The sequence below is a fragment of the Podarcis filfolensis genome (assembly GCF_964270895.1).
Source record: "Podarcis filfolensis genome assembly, chromosome: 13".
NCBI lineage: Eukaryota > Metazoa > Chordata > Lepidosauria > Squamata > Lacertidae > Podarcis > Podarcis filfolensis.
The window spans coordinates 16,665,396-16,687,921 of NC_139615.1; the positions used below are offsets into that span (position 1 = coordinate 16,665,396).

Consider the following 22,526-nt stretch of genomic DNA (forward strand, 5'->3'; position numbering starts at 1 on the left):
CGTTGCTCTAGGGGTAATTAATCTGGATCAGGGTTGCCTCTTCTAGGCTTGCCTTTTAATCTGGAATTGGCATGGTTTGTTCACTCGCTTTGTACAGAGAATCCAGATGACATGGGGGTTTTTTTTGGGGGGGTGTTCTGTGTTGTACTCATGTCCTTTATTTTCAGACGTGACTTGTTGTGGGTTTTTAAAATGTTAAAATGCAGTGGTAGCACCACATCCAGCGTGGATAAGCAAAATATTACTGATGTTTTCCAGGGCTAGTGTGCCAAAGCTGCCTTTCAAGAAGGGACCTCAATAAGCAATTTCCCCTTTCTTCAGTTTTTAAGTAAAACAGCGCTGTTTTTTATAAAATGGAGGCGGGGAGCAAGGAGCAGACATTAGTTATTGAAGACTTCCCCCCTGCCCACAGGAAGGAACTGACTAAGAATCAATTAAGGGGTTGTTCATCAGGTAACGCTGCTGCCGCCATGTTGATCAGGAAGTGATTAGAGGCTGAAGCCCATTTTAATTTTGCTTCCACCCAATTGCAGAAAAGCAGTATCTCAGTGGCACTAAAGGCTCTAGCCTAAATGGTGGGATGTTCCTTGGGTGGGCTTCCTCCAGAGATTTTTCTCTGATCAACTGCTGTGCCACGGCCCTCACCCCCAAAATTACGCCCCCTCAGGTCTGCTCTCATGGATGAAAAGCGCCACCTCGAGGCCAGGATCGGTCAGCTGGAGGAAGAGCTGGATGAGGAGCAGAGCAATATGGAGCTCATGAACGACCGATACCGCAAGCTCAGCATGCAGGTAAGTTCCCCCACCCTTTTCGGAGCAGGCCCTCTTACGGCATGCGCTCCCTGGCCCTGTGGCTCTGAAACCTCTTCCTGACACACACACCATCTCCCGTGTCTTCTCTGCAGGTGGAAACGCTCACCACAGAGCTGGCAGCGGAGCGCAGCTTCTCGCAGAAGGCCGAGAACGCCCGGCAGCAGCTGGAGCGCCAGAACAAAGACCTGAGGGCCAAGCTGGGAGAGATGGACTCCTCTGTCAAGTCCAAGTACAAGATGGCCATCGCAACCCTGGAGTCCAAGGTGGCCCAGTTGGAGGAGCAGTTGGAGCAGGAGTCCAGGTAGAGCCCTGGGATCCAAGGTGGCAAATACACCCCCACAAACACCCCCACACCCAGTGCTTTGAGCTGGTGTGGTACTGAGTGGTTAGAGCGCTGGACATAGTGCAAAATGAGACAAGGAGCCTGTATGCTCCCCGCCCCTTATGACAAACAGCTTTAGATTGGACATATTTATTGTTCATTTATTTATTACATTTATATACCACCTTTATATACTCTCCAGGGATGCGTGTGGTGCTGTGGGTTAAACCACAGAGCCTAGGGCTTGCTGATCAGAAGGTCGGCGGTTCGAATCCCCGCGACGGGGTGAGCTCCCGTTGCTCAGTCCCTGCTCCTGCCTACCTAGCAGTTCAAAAGCACGTCAAAGTGCAAGTAGATAAATAGGTATCACTCCAGGTGGGAAGGTAAACGGCGTTTCCGTGCGCTGCTCTGGTTCGCCAGAAGCGGCTTAGTCATGCTGGCCACATGACCCGGAAGCTGTACGCCGGCTTCCTTCAGCCAATAAAGCGAGATGAGCGCTGCAACCCCAGAGTCGGCCACAACTGGACCTAATGGTCAGGGGTCCCTTTACCTTTTTATATACTCTCCAGGTGGTGTACATGGTTCTCCCCTCCTCATTTCATCCCCACAACAACCCTGTGGGGTGGGTTAGCCTAAGAGGCAGCGGGCTTCATGGAGGATTCGAACCCTGGTTTCCCAGGTCCTAGTCCAGTGCTCTTTTAACTGTTACAAAAGACTGACACTAAATAGATTTAGGCTGGATAAACAGCACGAAAGGGGGTGTTTTAAACTCCCCCTTTGTTCAGCAGCACTCTCCTGCGGTTCCATTGAATGACAAACAAGACAAAAAAAACGAGTGGGACATCTCCTGGTATCTCTTCTAACGTGGCCTACATTGATGTGTCCCGGGTTCAAATCTCTGCCCGACTGCAAAGCTTGCCAAGTCAGCTAATGTGGCTCGGCTTAATCTCCCTCAAGGGTTGCTGTAAGGATAAGGTTGGGGGAACACCACATATAGCACCACCTTGACCTCTTTGGAAGAAGGATGGAATAAAAGTGTAGTGTTAATACACACACGAAATGTATCGTGCATATATACTGCTCCCACATGGGCTTCCAGTATTCTCCCACCTAGTTTACTGATTAAATTTCACCTTGCTTATTTCTAGGGATGGGGCAACATCAGAGGTTCCCAGGCCATTAATTAGGGCTCTCCTCCACATTTTCCATTTAAAAAAAAAAATTAAATTCTCTGATTTGCACAAACTGCATATCTTTCTCTGTCTTGCTAGCTATGTTGCAGGGAGAGCTATGGGGAAAACGCTTATAGTGAAGACTAGGACCATGAGTGAATTTGCAGAGGGAATGGACAAATAAACATTAAGAATTAATTTCTACAAAATAGAGGGGGCCACTTTAAGCATGCTTATCAAAAAGTATGAGCAGACGTTGACATGTAGAACAGCCCTAAGGAACGTGTCGTCATATCTAATCTCCCCAGGAATGGATACAGCTGGAAAAATAGCCTAACCTAGATAAAGGCACCCCAGCTTCCGTCTAAGCAATGCTTGGTCCAGGAACATCCCCAGACTAAATAATAAGTCTTTCCCACCCTGATTCCTTCCTATATTTTCTGGGGTTTTTTTAGGGAGAGGATTCTATCAGGGAAACTTGTGCGGAGGGCAGAGAAGAAACTCAAGGAGGTGATTCTGCAAGTGGATGAAGAGAGGAGGAACGCAGATCAGTACAAAGATCAGGTATGGCCAAGACGTCTGTGTTCCCCACCCACCCCACATTTTGAGCCCTGGGGCATATTTTCAGTGCTTGGGACTCATCTATCGGAAATGTTGAAGAAATAGTCAACAAAACCTCTGAGCATGTGCAAAACACCTGCCCTCACCATTTATAAGTTTTCCAGGGCAAGGCTTGCAACTTCAGGGCACGCTTGAACCCTGCCATCTTTTTCCTTGATGCTACATTTTCAGGCTGTTCTGCACGGACCTATTTTTCAGATGCATACTGTTTTATTTATCTTTTTAGCCTTCGTTTTTCTTTTTTCAATCCTTCTTCCTTTGAAGGCTAAAAAAAATAGTTCCCTAAAAATAAACAAATATTTAGAAATTAGGCAGCCACACAGTATTTAAAACACTTCCCCCCACGTCCTGCATCTTGACCTCAGTGACGACTTTTGCTTAAGTCAGAAAAATGGGCAGGTGAGATGGTGGCCATATTGAACTTAACGCACGTCAAGCTGCCTGGAAGATTTGCATGCCTTGGGGATCCAGTTTTCTGCTCACCTTAGATCTCTCTCTCTCTCTCTCTCTCTCTCTCTCTCTCTCTCTCTCTCTCTCTCTCCCTCTCTCTCTCTCCCTCCCTCTCCCCCTCCCTCCCTCCCTCCCTCCCTGTTTTCTGGCAGGTTGAAAAGAGCCACCTGCGGCTAAAACAACTCAAGCGGCAGCTCGAAGAAGCGGAAGAGGAGGCCTCGCGGGCCAACGCCAGCCGCCGCCGCATGCAGCGCGAACTCGAGGACGTCACCGAGTCAGCCGAGTCCATGAATCGCGAGGTGACCAGCCTGCGGAATCGTCTCAGGTGAGCAGGGTTATTATGGCTGAGCGGGGGCTTGGCCTGGGTGGGATCCGGGTGCAGGACGCTTCTTCAAGATTCAGACCCTCCGCCATATGCCTTGTGACTAGTTCCTAGCCCTAGGAACGGAGGAGGCCTTAGACCAATGGCCCATCTTGCTCATCGTTGCCTTCACTGCTGGCTGTGCCTCTCCACGTTTTCAGGCCATTGGGATGTCCGGGATTGAATTTGAGACCTTCTGCCTGCAAGGCAAATGCTCTGATCCCAATATAGGGCCCTTGACACAGCTAGTTGAGAGTAGATTGCCCTGCCTTGTATGTCCCCCATGTCTTCCTGTCCCCACATGCCCTTAGATGCTCCCCTTTTTGTCTCTTTTTCTTTTGCTGTTCTCATATCTCCATAATCCCTAGACCTGTACTAAACATGATGCTCAATATGCTACAAAATATAGCTTCAGGTAGGCTTGCTACATTTCAGAAAGTGAAATTTGCCCAAAAAACTACACTACCGACACAGGCTACCATATGTCCAGATTTCCCCCGGACATTTCAGCAATTTCTGCCCAGATGGTGTTTGCGAGGGCTAAATACCGGCTATGCTTGGGAAATTCCAGGCGTATGGCAGCCCTGGCTTCAGGTCAATGTTTATCAGTCATGACCACAGAGAGACAAAATGGCTAGAGTGGCACTCACAGCCTGGGAAAATGAGAAGCTGTTGTTGGCCACGATTGTCTCTGTGGGGTTGCCCAGTCCATTGTTCCACCCCTTGGCATCTCAGCATAGGTTGCCTTGGAAATTAGAGGAGAAAACTGATGCAGAAAGTCTCCCCTACACGCCCACACAAAACGGATCCACACTGGATAACTAGAACCTTTAGAATACGCCTGCACTAGAAAAACATGCAGTTATTTTAAACGGTTCTGGCCTGACTCGCTCCACTCTGCAGGCAGGCTCCTGCTGCTGCTCCCTGGCACAAGAGGTGGGGAACCGGAGCCATATAGTGGCCTGGATCTTTGATTTCCTGTAGGCCAGATTTTATACTTGTTTTAAATAATGTTAAATCAATTAGTTGAAATCCTTTTTCTGCTTTGCAGAGACAGCCCAGGTTTTAGTACCACCTCTCTTCCACGGGGGCAGGTGGGCAGGGGGCGACTCAGAACCCTATTTCAAGGCAGCGGTAGATAGAGAACCTGGAAGCTACAGTTCTGAAGCCTTCGCTCCCCAATATCTCTTAGTATTTTCAGCCCCTTCGTAACAGTTCTGTTCCCAAGCACAAATCCCAAGTAGCCCCCGGTTCTTCAGCCTGGGAACCTAGGGAACCCAACTCGCTTCCCCATCCTGTTTATACTTTTTCCTGACTTTCCCATCTCTTTCCATGTGGAGTTCTTTCCAGATCATCCGTTCATGCTTGCACCTCTCTCTCTCTCTTTCTTTTTTTCTTTGTCTCTGTTTACATCCCATCTTTTTCTCGGCCCAACAGCAAGTTAGAACGCCGGCAGCGGAAGTACGTTCTCACTCCCCTGTTGTTCTGCATGTGTGTGCTGTGCAGTTTTGGAGTGTGTGTCCACGCACGTGCAGTTGCCGCACAGAAGCTCCTGGCTTCCCCCCTCCTGGTTAAGGGCTGGAACAGATTTGTCATGGGAGATCCGCATTCTGATTTCCTCCCTTCCGCTGTGCACACACCACGTGACTCCCCCCCTCCAAAGAATCCTGGGAACTGTATGGTTTTTTTTAAAAGGACTGCTGAGAATTGTAGCTCGTCTGAGAGCAAACTAGAGTTCCCAGGATTCATTGTGGGGGAGCAATGTGCTTTAAATGTGCAGTGTGCATCCTACTCTTGACATTCTGACCACTACACTGTGATTTTTGTGTGTGATGTGGCCGTAACTGCCTTTTTACCCATCCCTCCAGCAATACTTAATAGCATGTTGTGAGCAGGAGGGGGCGGGAGAGAGCTGTAAAACAGGGAAGAGCTGAGCACCAGCTCTTTCATTGTTGGGAGATCTGACCCTGGATCTCGCCCTGCCATGCCTGTTTCTGCCCTGATGGCTGCTATAGAGAGGAGAGCAGGAGTGCTTGCTGACATCCCTGGCAACTTTGGCCTCTCAGTTAAGGGAGCGCTTTTAGCTGGAGTGGGTGTGGGCAGGGGAGTGCTTCTACTGTGAAGGCGCTTGCTATGGACGTGAGCTTCCAGCTGCCCCCGTCCCAGGAAGAGGGGGACAGGAAAAAGCCCCCAGTAAGGCTGGTGCTTCTCTCTTCTCTGTAGACAAGGTGTGCTTGTTGTAACCTCAGTAGGCTCACTTTTTCTATCCAAAGAGATTCCAGCTACCCAGTGTGATGTAGGTGAGAGACAGCAGACCCTGTGGGCACTTTCTCCCCAAGCAGTAGCTGCTTCTCTCTTGGCAACCGTGCCATCATCCACATGATTTCCAAACTGAAAGAGGCAAAACGAAAGGGGAGGGGGAGAATCCAGAATTAGACGGTCCATTTAGAAATGCCACAGATGGTTTGGAGAAGACGGGAACTTAGGGTTGCCCTTGCAGTGATGTCCTGGGCGGCATTTAGCAAGTGAGGCTGATGCCAGTATATAATTCAGAAAGTCTCTTGGCAGAATGCAAGCACAATTGCGCTTACCCCAAAGGGAAGTACCACCATTTCTTAGCAAGGATGCTCTGGGGATGCGGGCAGTGGTGGAACGGATGCCCTGTCCCTTGCATCTCTGTGGTGCAAGCTCAGCATGGACCGTTCTGAGAGGCAGCTTTGGCACAGATTTCAGTGGGGCAATTGGGGCGGCATTGGGAGTGAGTGCACTAGGCAAGGGGCTTGCCACTTCTGCAGGCTCCAGCAAAATAAACAAGGGTCAGAAGAGGCTTCCGGTTGCTGGAAGGCCACTGTGCAGTGTGGCTGTAGAAATGTTTGCTGGAGGGAGAAGCCTGAGTTGCGCCAGAACAGGAACAGGGGGCAGTGGCCCTCCTGATGTTGTTTGGGCTGCAGCTCCCATCATCCCTGACTGTTGGCCATGCCGGCTGGGCCTGCTGGTGCTTGGCAGCCCAATAACCCCTCCCAATGCCTGCGCTAGGGGCATTTGCCAATCCCAGCTTAGGGAGTCGAGCACCTGGGAGCATGGCTAGCTTTTGTGGGGTGGGGTTGATACTCAAATGCCCACTGTGGTGCCAATACAGATTCCGTTTTCCCTCTTCATCGCAGACGCACCCCTCTGAGCTTCACCACCCGAACCGTGCGGCAGGTGTTCCGCCTCGATGGCGTCTCAGACGAGGAGACCGAAGACCCGGAGAGTGACTCTCCGTCTGCAAACCACCAGCCTCCTACGCCCCTGACGCCCTCTCAGGGGCAGCAGCCGGCCCCCCCTGCGGAGCCAGCCCAGACTGAATGAGGCAGGGATGTCAGACCCCAGGGGGTGGGGTGGGGGGGGGTTGGACCTCAAGAGCAGGGGCGGGGAGTAGGAACCCCAACCTTGCTACACTGTCATGTATATAAAAAAAGGAACCCCCTCCCAACACGTGCCCCCACCCTCCGGCTTCTCTTTCAAGGGTCTCCCAGCTCTCCTATCAGGCTGCACTTTAATATCAACCACCCCTGAGGGGTGGGAAATCTGGGAGGAGGGAGGTTCAGGGGTCAGGATTTTAACTATATCCCTTTAAAAAGAAAAAGGAAAATCCAACTCTCAAATAGCCATTGCTTCTCCGGCACCTTCTCTCCCTCCCCCATCCAAAACCCTCTCTCTTCTCTCCTCCCAGCTCTAGTACGGATATATATATAAAGAACTCCTTGCCCACTACTAAGGAAAAATATACATATCAAAGTTCGGGCATCGAAGTGGCAAATTTACACAGACTGGGGTGGGGAAGGGATGGCTCTATGCAGCCCTGCTTCTCGGGGTTCATGCAGCGATCGATCCCCTTGCCTGGCACCCGAATGCACCCAAGCCCCGGATGGAGACAGCTGCTTTCTCGCAGGGAGACCCTTTGCTCTCAGCGCTGAGGGGCAGCTGTGTCGGGTGTGGGGGCCTTCTGCTCCCTTTGGTTCCAGCCACTCCATCTCATCTCCTTGCCTTCCCGTTCCCCTTCTTCCCAGGGGGGTGATGGGGGAGCTGGAGGAGTGAGTCCTTGGGATGCCTTCACATGAAGGATACATGTGGAGATTTTTTTTATCATCTCTGGAAGGCGGCTTCTCTCCAGCACACCTTAGCCTGCTGGAGTTACACTCTGGACCTCCCACCTGCCTTTCACACCTGCCCAGACTGTGGGCAGAGGAAGATGCGGAATGAACTGGAAACCATTCATCTCAGCCTGCCTTCTCTCGTTTTGGACTGGGATCTGGATCTCGCCCTTTCTGCATATCATTGTCAGCAGCCAAGAGCACTTTGATCTCCTCCTCCTCTTCTCTTGCCACCATCCCTAAACCTGCTGTGGTGGTGGGTTGCGTGAGAAAGCCAGGATTTGCAAACCCTGTAGATTCAACAGCAACGACAGGCCAAAAGCTGGCCAGTTTCATCTTGCCTGATTGCACATGTGTGTGGAATTCTGCTATGTACCGTGCACAGAATTTGAGTTCTAGGGACTCTCTGCATTCCTTTTTCTTTTTGTTTTTTGGTCTTCCTCCAATCCAATAGAGGGGAAAAGAACAAGCCAAGTTGCTGGTCCTTGTGAGCTGTGGATATGCATTCAAAAACTTCCAGATGAACGTCTGCAGAAACCTCTGGTGTTCAGAAGCGGCTGCATCTGTGCCCTCTTAGCTACATGCCTGCCTTTGCTTTTGCACCTGATCATTCTTCCTATTCCTGTATGGCTCCTTACCAGAATTCAAGTTCTGCTAAAAAAAAAAAAGACCCCAGAAGCTTGAGGCAGGCAGTTGAGTTAACAATGCAAAATATGCCTACATGCAGAAATCATATTGATTTACTGAACCCTGGTGCAGAAGCTGCGGGTTAGCACAAAGAACGAAGAAAGTGCTAACAGTAATAAGCAGCTGCTTCCAAACTGTCCTCGTTCCTCTTTTGCTGAAACACCAGGATATGCTTTTGGTATTTGGGGGGAGGGGGTCATCTTCCCCAAAACCTACTGGGTGCGTCTGTGAGGCTGGGTTCACAAGCAGCTTCATTACTTGCAGTGAATTCTGATCCTCGCTCACCTTCACCTGTTTTAGGAGCAACAACTTTGCTTTTCTCTCTCAAAGTCTTGGCACTGCTTATCACCACTATGCAGAGCCAGTTCATACACAGCCATGCCTGAAAACTGCACGAGTGTTGGTTGCCACGGTTGCAAATCTGGGAGTTTTAACTGCTTCCACATATGAACATACAGATAGCATGTGAAGCAGTCCTTATCTCAAGGTGCAACAGGCGAGCTAAGAGTCCCTAATTATCCAGGGGCTCTTTTCTTTTTTTTGCTCACTTTGGTTTCTGATTTTAATTCCTTAACAAGGGTGCACAAAGAAGGAGCTCCTCCCCTTATTCAGTTGGGCAAGGCTCTGACAATGAGCTGTCTTTTGTCAGTTTGCCCCAAACGTGACAACTTGCAACCCAATCCTATGCATGTCTACTCAGAAGCAAGGCCCACTGTGTTCAAGGGGGCCTACTCCCAGGCAAGTGCCCGTAGGGTTTCAAGCTTGGTAATATAAAGCACTTTTAAGTATATGCAAAGGGTTTTACATTTGGGCGCTATAACCTTCCAGCAGATTGACTTCACTCCCAAAGGTGTTCTCCTCCATTGTCTCCTGAGGCAGACAGATGCCAACCATTTACATCCATTACTTTGGAATAGATCCATTGTGCACCTTATATAAGCTAACAGCAGATGGGCAGAGTGAGACCAAAAAAATAATAATCCAGCTTGTTCCTGCACCTGACATGTGGAGAACCTTTCGTACCCTCCAGATGTTGATATACTACGTTTCCCATCATTCCTGGAAGTTGTACTTAAGCAACATCTGGAGCGGAGGGCAAAGGTTCCCCATGCCTGTCTTGTTAAGGAATTCAAAATGAAGGGTTTGCAGATCCTAGCTTGGATTCAAAATATAAACATCCACTTGTGCCTGGTCCTAAGGCTCCAGGAACTGGCACTGGGGGTGGGGTGGGGTCTGTCTTTCTAAATATATATATATTTGAATAATTATTATTTTTTTTGCATGGTGGTTTCTTGTCTTAATTTGTTCTAATTCTGTATTATTATTATTATTTGTTTCTAACAAAAGCATTTTATTCCAAGCGACTTGATTTTGTTTTTTCTCAAACCCAGGGGGTTTGCTTTTTTTTTTTTAAATCTTTTTGTCCCCCCTTCTCCCCACCCTACCATTGCTGACTTGGATCTGTTTGGAGTTTCTTATCCTGATGTAAAGGGCCATAGCAATTATCCTGCTCCTTTTTTTGTTAAAAAAAAAGAAAGAGAAAAAAAAGAATACTTTTTAAGAAAAAGTATGTCTTCTATTAAAAGCTCATCTCGAATTACCAGTCTTCTGCGTGAAATATTATTTGTTTTTGTTAATGAATTGTTGGTGGGGGGGGGGGCGCGTTGATACCATGCTCCTACATATTGTCAAAGATCTTGCCTGCAAGGCTGGAATTCTGGAGCTGTGTATTTCTGGGGGTAACTTTCAACTGTGCAAATACAGTCAGCTGCCCATTCCTGCAGAGTCTGGGTTGCCAGACAGCCAAGCCTGGCAGCAGGAGTGGGGAAGTGGTAATTGTGGTGTGTTTTTGTACAGCAGGTCAGATTATCTAGTCTTTTGGCATCTCTCCAGGGAACTTGGATTGAGAAAGTATTTCACATCACTGGATCCTTTTAACTTCTTGTTGTTTAGTCGTGTCCGACTCTTCGTGACCCCATGGACTAGAGCACGCCAGGCACTCCTGTCTTCCACTGCCTCCCCCAGTTTGGTCAGACTAATGTTTGTAGCTTCGAGAACACCGTCCAACCATCTCGTCCTCTGTCGTCCCCTTCTCCTTGTGCCCTCAATCTTTCCCAACATCAGGCTCTTTTCCAGGGAGTCTTCTCTTCTCATGAGGTGGCCAAAGTATTGGAGCCTCAGCTTCAGGATCTGTCCTTCCACTGAGCACTCACAGCTGATTTCCTTAAGAATGGATACGTTTGATCTTCTTGCAGTCCAGGGGACTCTCAAGAGTCTCCTCCAGCACCATAATTCAAAAGCATCAATTCTTCGGTGATCAGCCTTCTTTATGGTCTAGCTCTCACTTCCATACTTCACTACTGGGAAAACCATGGCTTTAACTATACGAACTGAGCCTCAGAGACCATGGGCCACATTCACAGAATCACAGAGTTGGAAGGAACCCCAAGGTCATCCAGTCCAAGCCCCTTTTGTGCTGGTCTCTGTCCCCCTGGCCATTTCAAAAACATGCCAGGCTGCAACAGTGGGCCTGCTCTGGACTCCACCCCTGGTGGCTCCATCTCCATCCTTCCCAGGGACCAGAATTATTTCACAAACGAGCCCACTCCCTACCACTGCAGGGTATATCCTCAGCCAGCAGCTATTTGCTGTTTGTATTAATTTTGGGAGATCTGATGGTTGCTCCCTGCTCCCTTTCAGCTAGGGTTGATTTGGCTCTCTTTTTAAATGGAGAATTAGTGAAACTGAGTGACAAGCCAGAAAATAAATGCCCTGCTCTCTCTGACCAAACATCATAGGAACCTGACTCAGTATAAGTCAGACCCATCTAGCTCATTATTGTTTACAGTGGTGTCCCGTGTCAGTCGTAATCCCGCAGTAACCCAGATGAGAGATCTGTGCATGGGCGTAGCTCTTAAGAGGGGGGCGGGCAGCTGCCCCGCTAGATCAAGTAAAACAATAGAAATACTTAACTAACTGACCAATCACGTCGGTTCTGCCCTCCCCAACAAAAGCCTTGCCCCCCAACCAAGTCTTCCCCCCCCCCAAAAAAAATCCTGGCTACGCTCATGGATCTCTGGCCCGCCAAATATTGGACCATAACTCACGATCCGTAACCATTTGGCTGTGCTGCCTGGTGCTGATGGGAGTCCCGCAACATCAGGGAGAATGCAGAATAACTGCAGTCGATCCCAGGAAGGGGGCGGATTGCTGAGCTTCTACCGGCGCACGAGCCCCAGCACCTTTTAAAAAGCAAAACACTCTCTCGCCAGTTCCCAAAGGAGGAGACACACGTGCTCTTAATGCAGCTCTGAATACGGGACTTTGGAACGCCGAGTTGCATTTTGGCCGCGCGTGGAACGCGAGAGGGAGCGACGCCATTGGCTGGAAGGGAAAGACAGGCTTCGGGGACGCCGAAACTTCCCTTCAGCCCGCGCCAGGCCATTGGCTCGCAGCTGTTCTATAGGCGGGGCTCCGAGGGTTACAGATCCCGCTTCTGATTGGCTGGCACCTCGAAGTGTCGCAATTGGAGATCAGAGGAGGTGAGTCTTGGGGGAAAGCGTTTTGTGGCCGCCTGGGAAAGGGGAACTAATGGATGCGGGACTCGCGACGGGCCTGACCCGTGTTCGCAGTTGTGAACGTTCGTGTGAAACGGTGTCTGGAGACTGAGGAGGGTCTGTATCTCTCACCCCTTTCACGGGATTGTGTGAACGGCCTGAGCTGCCATGTCGCTTTCCAACCCTTATAGCTGAAATTCCAGGTACATTTATCTAGGAGTAAGCCCCACTGATATCAGCAAGGTTTACTAAGGAGTAAACTTGTGTAAGGGCAGATTTGGATACCTTGCTCTCCAAATCTCACTTTTTTACTCCTCCCGATCCACTTTCTGTGGTGAAAGAGGGATGCGTGTTTAAAAACAAATTAGGAGTAGCTACTCCTCCACTCAAGAACACTTGTTGCTACTATACAGTGTGTAACGAGATGCTAGTTTTGTTTTATTTAGAACATTTCTATATTGCCCTCCAGTTAAAAAAAAAAGGCCCCAGTTTACAACATATCAACAAACAATAAAACAACAGCAATCCAAACCACAATGAAAGTTGAAGGCTGAACAACCTCAGCTAAGTGATGGGAGAAAAGCATAACAGCCTTGGATTAATGCCTAAAAGATTAATACTGGCAGCAGGTGAGCCTCCCTGGAAGTAATGCAAATGCAGAAGTCTTACCCCAAGACGTCAAGCATGCTTCCTCAAGATGGCAGGGGTTCCTGGAAGTAAAATGGCAAAAAAGGGGGGTCTTATTTTATTGGGAAGCTGATACAAGAGGAAAACTTGGCGGGCAGCCATAGCTTACTGGTAGAACAGCTGAAGGTGTGCTGAAAATAAGTTCCAGGGAGTATCTGATCACAGATGAGCCCACCCACAGGTAAGATGCATCCTCCAGGACCTCGGGAAGTTCCTATTGCCTGGTGTCCAAACAGATCATCAGTCACAGCTCTGACTTGTTTTGTTGGTTAAATACACAGAAATGCAGGAGCGACCAGGCTTACCTCTCACTTCAATGAGAACCTGCATCTTTTGCTTCGTAACTTATTGTTATGAAGGCTAGAGACTTCCCTAAAACAGGTCACCACCACCTGGAGTTAAGGAAGCAGGTTCTTTTGTGTTTTTCCTCTGCTTGTATCTTTTTATCTTAAGAGAAGTCAAAGGAAGTGATTCATTTTTAGGAGGGGGAAATAAATAAAGCCTGGTATCCCATAGGGTAATTTTTTCTACTAGAGATGATTTAAAAAGAGAAAAGGGGAAAAAGCTGAGCTACTACACCTAACCCCCCAAAGTTATGCTATAAATTACTTTTTGCACTAGCCTAAGAGGATCGTGTTTATTTGAAATGGTTTATTTTTATTTTTATTATTAGAATTTATATACAACCCTATACCCCAGGGTCTCAGGGCGGTTCACAGAATAAAATCAGGATATCAAACCACAAAATACATAATAAAAATAAAAACAACAACCCAATAGCATTTATTTCTTTAAGTGCTGTTTTTCTGAAGTTTGAAGGAGCTTATGAAATAAAAGCAATACATTACATTCCCCAGCCCCCCAAAAATCCCAAAACCAATACCTTAAAACAGCCAGCCCAATTTATACAATGCTAGATAACTAGCAAATTGGCTGTTACTCTGTATTCTCAGTTTCCCATAAGCAAATGTTATTTGCATGATGAGGTCTCTTGGAGCCCTCTATGCAACCTTTTGAGTTTTTGTTACTGGTTCAAGGAGCAAGTCAGGGGCTGAAGAGAGTTCACAGTGGGCAACCGCTAGCCAAGTTCAGGGGCCCTGGAATCATATAAAACAGCAACGGGAAGCCTGTAGCTTTGCAGGTGTTGCTGGACTACAACTCCCATCACTCTTGGCTGTTTGCCATGCTGGCTGGGGCTGATGGGACCTGAAGTCCGGCAATTTCTGGAGCTGTGTCCCAGGCTCCGCATTTGTGGTGTAGAACAAGCATGAGGTGGTTGTTGCTGAGGAGCGTTCACATTGATGAACATGCATTGGCCTACTTAGGTGACAGGTGGCAGTTAGCTAGGGCTTGAGGCAGAAATAATAGGATCAAGGATTGTTACCCAAGGTTGTATCTTCCGTCTATGGGAACCCCAAGGGCTGATCCTGTGCTCAGTGTCTTCTTCACAACCTAAGGCAAGGTTTGATGTTGCAAAGGATTCTGGGACACAGTCTCTGTTTTGTGCAGGGAGTGAGCCATTCCGCAAGCAGCAAATATGCTGGAGCAGAGCTTTGGTTTCCTCCTTTTGATGTCTGGTCCTTGGCAGCTTCCTGTCTGTGTGAGCAAGAGGCGAAGCTTATACAGTATGGGTTATCCTTTCTTGGCCAGCAGAGGGCACCCACCTCCCTCCTTCTGCGTATGGCGGGGGGGGGGGCGGAAATCATAAATTGCAGTACTTGGACATAGCTAATTTATGAGATGATTTGGCTGGCCTTCAGTGACCCACTTTCTCTCAGGCTTTAAGCTACGTCACCAGGTTGTTGTGAAGACACCATGAAAGGTGGATAAACGGAGACCTTAACTGAGCATTTAAAAAATACTGTATGCGATAATTTTGAAGAATAGGGACGTTTTTCAAAACTGCCATATGAGCACATTTTTTCTCTCAGATTCGTCATTCCTCCTTTCTTCCTCTCTCTCTCTCTCTGAAGCAGGAACATCTGCTAACGTTCCCTCTTCCACACAAGTGCTAAAAAACGGGGCGGGGTAGAGCCTTTGCATCCAATTACCCTACTTGGAAGGGTAGGAATTTTGTCTTTACGTTCAGCCAGCTGCCACAATGGGAAACCCACCAGAAAGACCCGGGCACAGCAATTCTCCCTGCTTTCGATTCCCAGCAATGGGTGTTCAGATGACAGTGGAGGTAGAATATAATTATTGATTTGATGTGTGTGTCTGTGTGTGTGTGTGTGTGTAGATTAGGGATGGAAGGATTTGTCCAATGCTTTATGTACTTCCAGTACTGAAATTGGATTGTTTTGTGACAAGGAAAGCAATGGAAAAATGCACTGGAAAATGTAGGATAACACACCTTCCAACATTTCTCCACTGAAAATAGGGACATCTTACTCCATCATCATCATCATCATCCCCATCATCATCATGTTATTATACACTGCCCATCTGACTAGGTTGCCCCAGCCACTCTGGGCAGCTTCCAACATATATAAAAACATAATCAAACATTAAGCATTAAAAAACATCCCTACACAGGGCTGCCTTCAGACGTCTTCTAAAGGTTGTATCTCTTGGGGGGGAGTCACATAACTCCCTACCCTCTGACATTTCTCCGATGAAAATAAGGACTTCCTAAGGGAAAGCGGGACATTCCGGGATCAAATCAGAAACTGGGACAGTTTCTGTAAATCTGGGACTGTCCCTGGAAAATAGGGACACTTGGAGAGTCTGGGTGGGATAACAGTTGCTTGATGTAGCATTGCGTAACCTCACTGCAAGCACATTGGACAAAATGCTGAATAAATAGCCAATACCATCTAACCTCCTTGCAAAGAAACCTGGATGAATGCTCCATAAACAAATTGTCTGGAAGCAGCTTCCATCTGCTCTATTTTGTACATGTTGGCCCTTCAGATATTTGGAGACGGCTGTTGTGTTTTCCCCTTCTCTGCTCCAGTCTAAAATTAGCCATTTTTCATTCTACTCTGCAGGATCACTCAAAATTCAGTATATTAGTTTGCTTGGGATTAAAGCAACAAACATTTCCCAGTGGCATGCAAATTCAAAACACATTTTCTGACCTTATTAGACCCATAGCCTGCTTTCGAAAAGGAAAGGGGGGTGGGGAGACCATCTTCTCTAAAGGGTACCAGAGTAAAATGTAAAATCCTAAAACATGAGCAAATATTTATATCAAAACATCCAGAAGTAACTTCCAGGCTCTTCCCCTTTACTGTCTCTCAGCTCGAAAATGTCAGTGATACGACTTGGAAAAGTGGTCCCCAAAACCAGCATCCTCTTCCTGTGTGACATGCAAGAGAAATTTCGCCCGAATATCAGCTACTTCCCTCAGATTGTATCTGTGGCAGCTCGGATGCTAAAGGTAAAAGTTGTGTAGTGGAGAGGCTTGCTGGGCTATGAGAAACAGGTGAGGGACGTGGATAGGGAGGGGAGGAGGGAAGGGAAGGCAAGGGAGGTTAATTCTATTAATTAGCAGGGTTGGCTAACATCAATTAAAAGGAAGAATGTTTTCGGCCTCTTAAGACTAGTTCTGAAATGGCTCTCTGTGCTGGAAGGAGGAGTGTTCTTCTTGTAATTGGCACTCTCCAATAGGTGCCTACAGGAACTGTGCCACAAAGAACTGTAGAGTTTGAAGGGACCCTGGGAGTCATCTAGTTCAATCCTCCTGAAATGTAGGAATATACAGATGGCCCATGCTGGGATTGAACTCGCAAGCTTGGTGTTAGCAGCAGCATGCTAAGATTCCTGCATTGCAAGGGGTTCGATTAGATGACCCTTGGGATCCCTTACAACTCTACGATTCTATGATGCTACAGTATGCTCTAAACAACTGAGCTAACCTATTATGTATTGGTTGCAGCCGTGTTGATAACTTGGTTAGGAGCTGGTTTGGGTGCTTAGCGAGTACCTTTAACATTTGCCACAGTTTGATTAGAGACCACGGTGAGGGAGAAGAAAAATAAATGTTTGCACCATTGCCACTGACATATTTACTATATATATGGCCTCCAAAGCTGCAGCCTTTGCCACCCATGAAAGCACTATTAAGCTACCCAGTTGCAGTTACACAGATGGACACATGGGGGCAGCCTAATATCGACAAACACTGTCTCATGAGAAGGCTCACTTCCTTCCCAGAGAACCCAGGAGTCCTGCTTTAACCCTCCAATGGCCTCTCCCCTCTCCCTGCAGGTTGCCAAGGCTCTCGAAATCCGGACGGTGGTGACTGAACAATACCCGAAAGGCCTGGGCCCTACGGTGCCAGAGCTGGGTGCCGAAGGCTTGCCGAAATATGCCAAGACCTGCTTCAGCATGGTTATCCCAGAGGTGGAGAAGGAGATGGCCGCTGTGCCCGACCTGAAATCTGTGCTTTTGTGTGGGATCGAGACACAGGCCTGCATCATGGTATGAGGCTGAAGGTCTTCTTCCTCGCAGGGATACAGATGTTACTGATTGACAGGGCACAAGATCTGACCTCGGGATAGATGGGCCTGTGTGCTTGAGCGGTGCCAGGACCCCAATAGTGAAGAGAGGCCTGGCAGTCCATTTATCAGCAGGTTTGATTCTGTTTGTTTAGGGATCGATGGAGACCAGGGTTCTCTTCTCCCTGTACAGATAGTGCTACCGTTTCCCTCCTCCCTTTCAGACCTTAATAAATATTTTCAAATTCTTAAAGTAAAGGTAAAGGGACCCCTGACCATTAGGTCCAGTCATGGCCGACTCTGGGGTTGCGGCGCTCATCTCGCTTTATTGGCTGAGGGAGCCAGCGTACAGCTTCCGGGTCATGTGGCCAGCATGACTAAGCCGCTTCTGGCGAACAAGAGCAGTGCACGGAAACGCCGTTTACCTTCCCGCCGGAGCGGTACCTATTTGTCTACTTGCACTTTGACGTGCTTTCGAACTGCTAGGTTGGCAGGAGCAGGGACCGAGCAACAGGAGCTCACCCCGTCGCGGGGATTCGAACCGCCGACCTTCTGATCAGCAAGCCCTAGGCTCTGTGGTTTAACCCACAGCGCCACCCGCGTCCCTTTGAATCCCTAAGAATTCAAATCCTTAGGAGTTCAGAAAAAAGTGCTTGGTATCCCCCCCCCTTCCAGTTGAAAGGGAAGGAAGGAATTAAGGCAGTTGCATTTCCCTTGCTCCTAACTGGAGGGGAAACATCCTTCTTGGCTAGGATGCCAAGCTGTGTAGAAGCCAGGGGTGTCCACAGAGACACAATCCAGGGACAACAGGGACAACTGTGGTGCTGGGACACAGCTCCCTTCATCCCTGACCACTGGCCATGCTGACTGGGGCTGGTGTGAGTTGGAGCCTTAAAAAAAACATCAGGAGGGCACTGCATTGACTATCCCTGGTCTAAGGAGGAGCCTCAGAGCTGGGTGACACATGAATAAGGTCACCACCAATAATGGATGAGTGATTTCTGATAAGGGACACAAATCTAGAATCTTTTAAGGAAGGCTGGAAACTTTTTCTAGACTATTTTAAAAAAATTATTATTTTTCATACACCAAGTCCAGAGCGGGGTTTGAAGTTTTAAGAAAAAAATAGCAGAATACATTAAGAAACCTGTTAAAGGGGATGAAAGCGGATATGGTGGAATTTTAAGATGCGATTGTATGCAATCGTGATCATAAGCATTGAGGGTGGGGGTGAGCAGGAAGTTGTTAGTATGAGAGAACAAGGATTTTAACTGTTGAGTGATGAAACGTGACTTTGAACCTTGAAATAAAAGAAATCTGAAAAAGAAAATTAGATGGGTGGAAATGAGGCATGCGGTTGACCCGAGTTTGATGTGTCTTTTCTCTTTGGGTGCAGAGCACAGCATTGGACATCATGGAACGAGGCCTGGATGTTCACGTAGTGGTGGATGCCTGCTCTTCCCGCAGGTGACTGGTGGGATGGTCCCAGTGGGTGGCAGGAAAGGGCTCTTTTCCTCCCCCCTTGTATACTTATTTATGTGGTCTTCTTTTTCCCCTCTGGATTCCAGTCAGCTGGACAGGATTGTGGCTTTGTCCAGATTACGCCAGAGCGGTGCCTTCCTCACCACCAGCGAAGGGCTCATTCTGCAACTGGTCAGAGATGCTGCACACCCCTGTTTCCAAGAGGTAATTTCCCAGCCTCCTTTGCACCCCTCAGCCTGCCACCCTCCTCTACTATATGGGCTTGTTTGAATTATCATACTTATGCTTAGTAAACTGGAATAGGAACAAGACTCATATGTTTGCAGACATACTTCTTCGTGCCTCCCTTTGTTGTGGGAGCGAACAAATCAGGAACTTTTCCAGTTAGCTATAGTTTCCTGTGACATCTGAATCAGGAAACTCTGGTTTAATAGTTTCTGAGCCAGCCCAGGATGCTAAGTGAGCCTCAAGGCATGGTTTAATATCCTGGTTTGTGCCAAAGGTATTTACCATAGTTCCCCCCACTTTGGACAAAATGGGAAGTTGTAGTTAATGAAAGAGTTCCTGGTTTGTCAGCTCACCCAACAGGAGAATTGAAGGGTCTGCGTGTGCAGGCAAAAGACTCGTTCATATCTCTGCTTACAAAGCCTTTCAGCCCTTGCCAGTTGAGTTTGCAGTTAGAGAGCGTGTTTATCTCCACCAAAGAGGTCTCCCACAAACTCCCAATGATATAAATGACTCCCAATGGTTACCTGTGCAGTTTGGAAGAAGCCTAGAATTCCTTCCCTTTGGAGGAGATGGGTTGAAAACACAGGAATAGCAATTCTGTCTCCCCTAATCCAAAGAGGGCAATCACTTTGAATAATCCCTCACATCTCCTGCCAAACTCTGATTGGTTAACTTACTGAGAAACTGCAGAGTGTTTGGAAGAAACATAGGGCCCCTGACAAGATATGGGGCTCTTGCCGCCTCCTCCTTTCCTACATCTGCTCCTTATCCCTTTCCTAAATAAGTGAATCCCAAGAACGAGAGCAGAACTAGGAACAATTCCTGCTCCAGAATTAGCAGCAAGTTTGATTTGATACATTTAAGGCTTAGTCGAGACCAGGGTTCTCTTTCCCCAGCGCAGGTGGCGAAATCAGCACAGCAACGCTAGGAATATTATTGCCGGTTACTGCTGTTGCAAGTGATCTCTGTGCTTTTGCATAGAAATGTCACTGATGGTATCTGCAGCTGTGGCCTTTTGGCCCATTTGCTCACCGTTCCTCCCTGCGCCCCCCCCCCCCAATATTCAGACTCGCGTGAGAAATATAAATGAAAGAGCAATCGAAAGAAGATAACACTTCATGTATCTGATGATGGTTTGGCCCCAGACCATGAAAGCTTATGTCACAATAAATCACAAGGCTTCTTTTCGACAGAGCAAGCGTTGCTTCCTTAGGGCAGGCAGAGTTCACAGTCCCAGAGAGGTGGCCTATGGATGGCCCAAGATATTCTGCAAGGCTTTTCTCATGCATATAGGAAGGAGTTATTTCAGGATAGTAACAATAAATAATGTTTATTATTTATTCCTTTTGACAACCAAGGTACGACTTTAATAAGTAATTTTAATAGTAATGAATTGCCGTCACCATTGTTTTCAAGGGGAAAAGGGACAGTTTCCTGACTTAGGAGCTTACCATTACAATTTCAACCATGCAGGGAGGAAATAATGGATAGACAAAGTAAGCAGGGAGGCAGGCAGAGAGGAGCCTGTCACCTTCCAGATGTTGCCAGGATACAGCGTCCCATCATCTCCAGCCAACATGAACATTTAGTTTATTGCATTTATATCCTACTTTTTATCCAAGGGGGTGCACATGATTCTCCCCCCCCATCTCATTTAATCCCCACCAAGAAACCTGCGAGGAGCGTGAGAAGCTGCCTTATACTGAGTCAAACCATTGGTCCATCTAACTCCATATCGTCCACACTGGCTGGCAGCAGCGCTCCGGGGTTTCAGGCAGGGGTCACTGCCAGCCCTACCTGGAGATGCCTGTTGGGATTGAGCCTGAGATCTTCTGCTTGCGAGGCAGAGATTGCCCAAGGTCACCCAGTGAGCTACATGGCAGAGGGAGGATTTGAACCCTCGTCTTCCAGGTCATCATCAGACATTCTAACCACTACAGCAGCCCGGCTCCCATCAATCAAGGATGATAGGAGCTGGAACCCAACAAGTTTTGGAGGACCACGGGTTCCGCATTAGTGGGCCACCCCAGTGCTTGTGCCAACAAGCTGTGAAACAAACTCAGGCAAGCCCTGATTTTGTGAGTAAGACCCAATCCTGGGGCAGCAGCTTGCCAGGCCATGAGGACATGGAGAAGATAGGCAGCCAAGGCCTGCCTGATTTAGGAGGGGTGAGCATGTATTGCTTCTGCTGTATTTCCTTGTTTTCTTTCTTCTTAGGGCCTTCTCTAATCTGGAGCTTGCCGGATATTGTTGGACTACAACTCCCATCATCCCTGACCACTGTCCACGCCGACTGGGGTTTATAGGAGTTGGAGTCACAGCTTCTGAAAGGCAACCAGATTTGTGGGGCCGGGGTGCGGGGCTGCCTCGGAAGAAGGTTCTGCATTGAAAGAAAGCATAGTTGGTAGCCCCTGGAAGATTTCACATCTGCATCTCCTTCTCTTTTCAGATCCAGAAGTTGATTAAGGACCCTGCCCCAGACAGCGGCCTTCTCCCCCTCCTGAAAGAACCAGGCCCCCTTTTCAGCTAGGCCAGCTGCTCCATTGACCCTCCTCCTTGCTTTAAAGCAGCTCCAACTGCTTAGGTCTGCCATTGCCACACATTGGGTAGGAGAAGTGGAATCAAGATGTGCAAATGTAATTTTTATACAGGAAATTGGGTTGTAGCCTATGCTGGAAAACTGATACCCTCATTCCCAATTTACAGCTTTCTCTGTGATTATTCAGTGGGATGGAAGTGTTTCCATTTCTGTGCACAAGTTTGGGGGCATGGGCCCAGGTTCAAATTTAGGACCCATCTGCACTACACATTTAAAGCAGTATCATACCACTTTAGACAACCACGGCTTCCCCGAAGGAATCCTGTGCTGAACGTTGTTAGGAGACGCCCCCATGTCCCCTCACAGAGCTACAATTCTGAAGAGACTGCACCAACAGATTTGTGGCATCTTCTCACAGATAGGCACATTTTGTGTGGCATTCAAGGTACATGAGGAGGATTTTGAATTCTGCACTTGTAAAAATGCCAGATCCGCCCCACCCAATCATAATCTGCAGTTAGAATAAATGATGCTGCAGAAGAGCCATAATCTGCAGTTAGAATAAATGATGTTCATTTATTTTTGCACGTAATGATTTGATTTGCGCATTTCCTTATTGGTCATGTTCTCGAAGGTGCGCCTGCATATACAGAATTTGAAATTGTTTTTCCTTCTATGCATTTTGTTGCAGCTTTGGGAAATTTGTTTAAGAGTGTTGAGAAGTTGGGGAGAGAGGCAAGGGAGATATTAAAAGCAGAAATATGAGGAGCTGGGTTTGGGGAAGGGGAAACACCTTGATCTGAAGATACGCCCCCCCCCATAACACACCTAGTGCTACTTACATAATTTCTTGTTCTGCCCACAATTATGAGAGGTAGATATTTGGTTATGTTCAAGGACAGATCCTGATGATTCAATAACGCTTGTCAAGTTCTGACTTTTTAGTGTCCTCTTCTGCATACTCTCTGGTATGTGTGTATTCCTCAGCCTCAAGAGGGTTGCCAACTTTTAAATCAGTCTCTGTAGCTAT

The 22,526-nt window shown here is 47.8% G+C and overlaps 2 protein-coding genes across 34 annotated transcripts in view; both read left to right on the forward strand.

Annotated features, from left to right (window-relative positions):
* Positions 1-10,164, forward strand: part of LOC310747577 (uncharacterized protein) — a 63,261-nt gene extending 53,097 nt beyond the window's left edge. For 17 of the 29 annotated variants that reach the window (XM_083582094.1, XM_083582075.1, XM_083582078.1 and 14 more), the window contains 6 exons: positions 668-791; positions 905-1,113; positions 2,762-2,870; positions 3,530-3,702; positions 5,176-5,199; positions 6,903-10,164. In XM_083582094.1, coding sequence (XP_083438220.1) covers positions 668-791; positions 905-1,113; positions 2,762-2,870; positions 3,530-3,702; positions 5,176-5,199; positions 6,903-7,089 — 826 coding nt within the window. In that variant the 3' untranslated portion in view covers positions 7,090-10,164. The remainder of the gene's footprint in view (positions 1-667; positions 792-904; positions 1,114-2,761; positions 2,871-3,529; positions 3,703-5,175; positions 5,200-6,902) is intronic. The other 12 variants (XM_083582079.1, XM_083582085.1, XM_083582088.1 and 9 more) reach the window with 1 other exon arrangement.
* Positions 10,165-11,969: 1,805 nt separating this feature from the next.
* Positions 11,970-22,088, forward strand: ISOC2 (isochorismatase domain containing 2). 5 transcript variants are annotated; one of them, XM_083582163.1, is made up of 7 exons: positions 12,113-12,321; positions 12,565-12,747; positions 16,049-16,187; positions 17,018-17,230; positions 18,644-18,714; positions 18,816-18,933; positions 21,407-22,088. In XM_083582163.1, the coding sequence occupies exons 3-7, from the start codon at positions 16,056-16,058 to the stop codon at positions 21,485-21,487; spliced, it is 615 nt and encodes a 204-aa protein (XP_083438289.1). In that variant the 5' UTR covers positions 12,113-12,321; positions 12,565-12,747; positions 16,049-16,055; the 3' UTR covers positions 21,488-22,088. The 5 variants fall into 5 exon arrangements, with proteins under 5 accessions (XP_083438291.1, XP_083438287.1, XP_083438289.1 ...); XM_083582165.1 differs by lacking the exons at positions 12,113-12,321; positions 12,565-12,747 and adding an exon at positions 11,970-12,103; XM_083582161.1 differs by lacking the exon at positions 12,565-12,747 and having other exon boundaries at positions 12,084-12,321.
* The last annotated feature ends 438 nt before the right edge of the window (positions 22,089-22,526 follow it).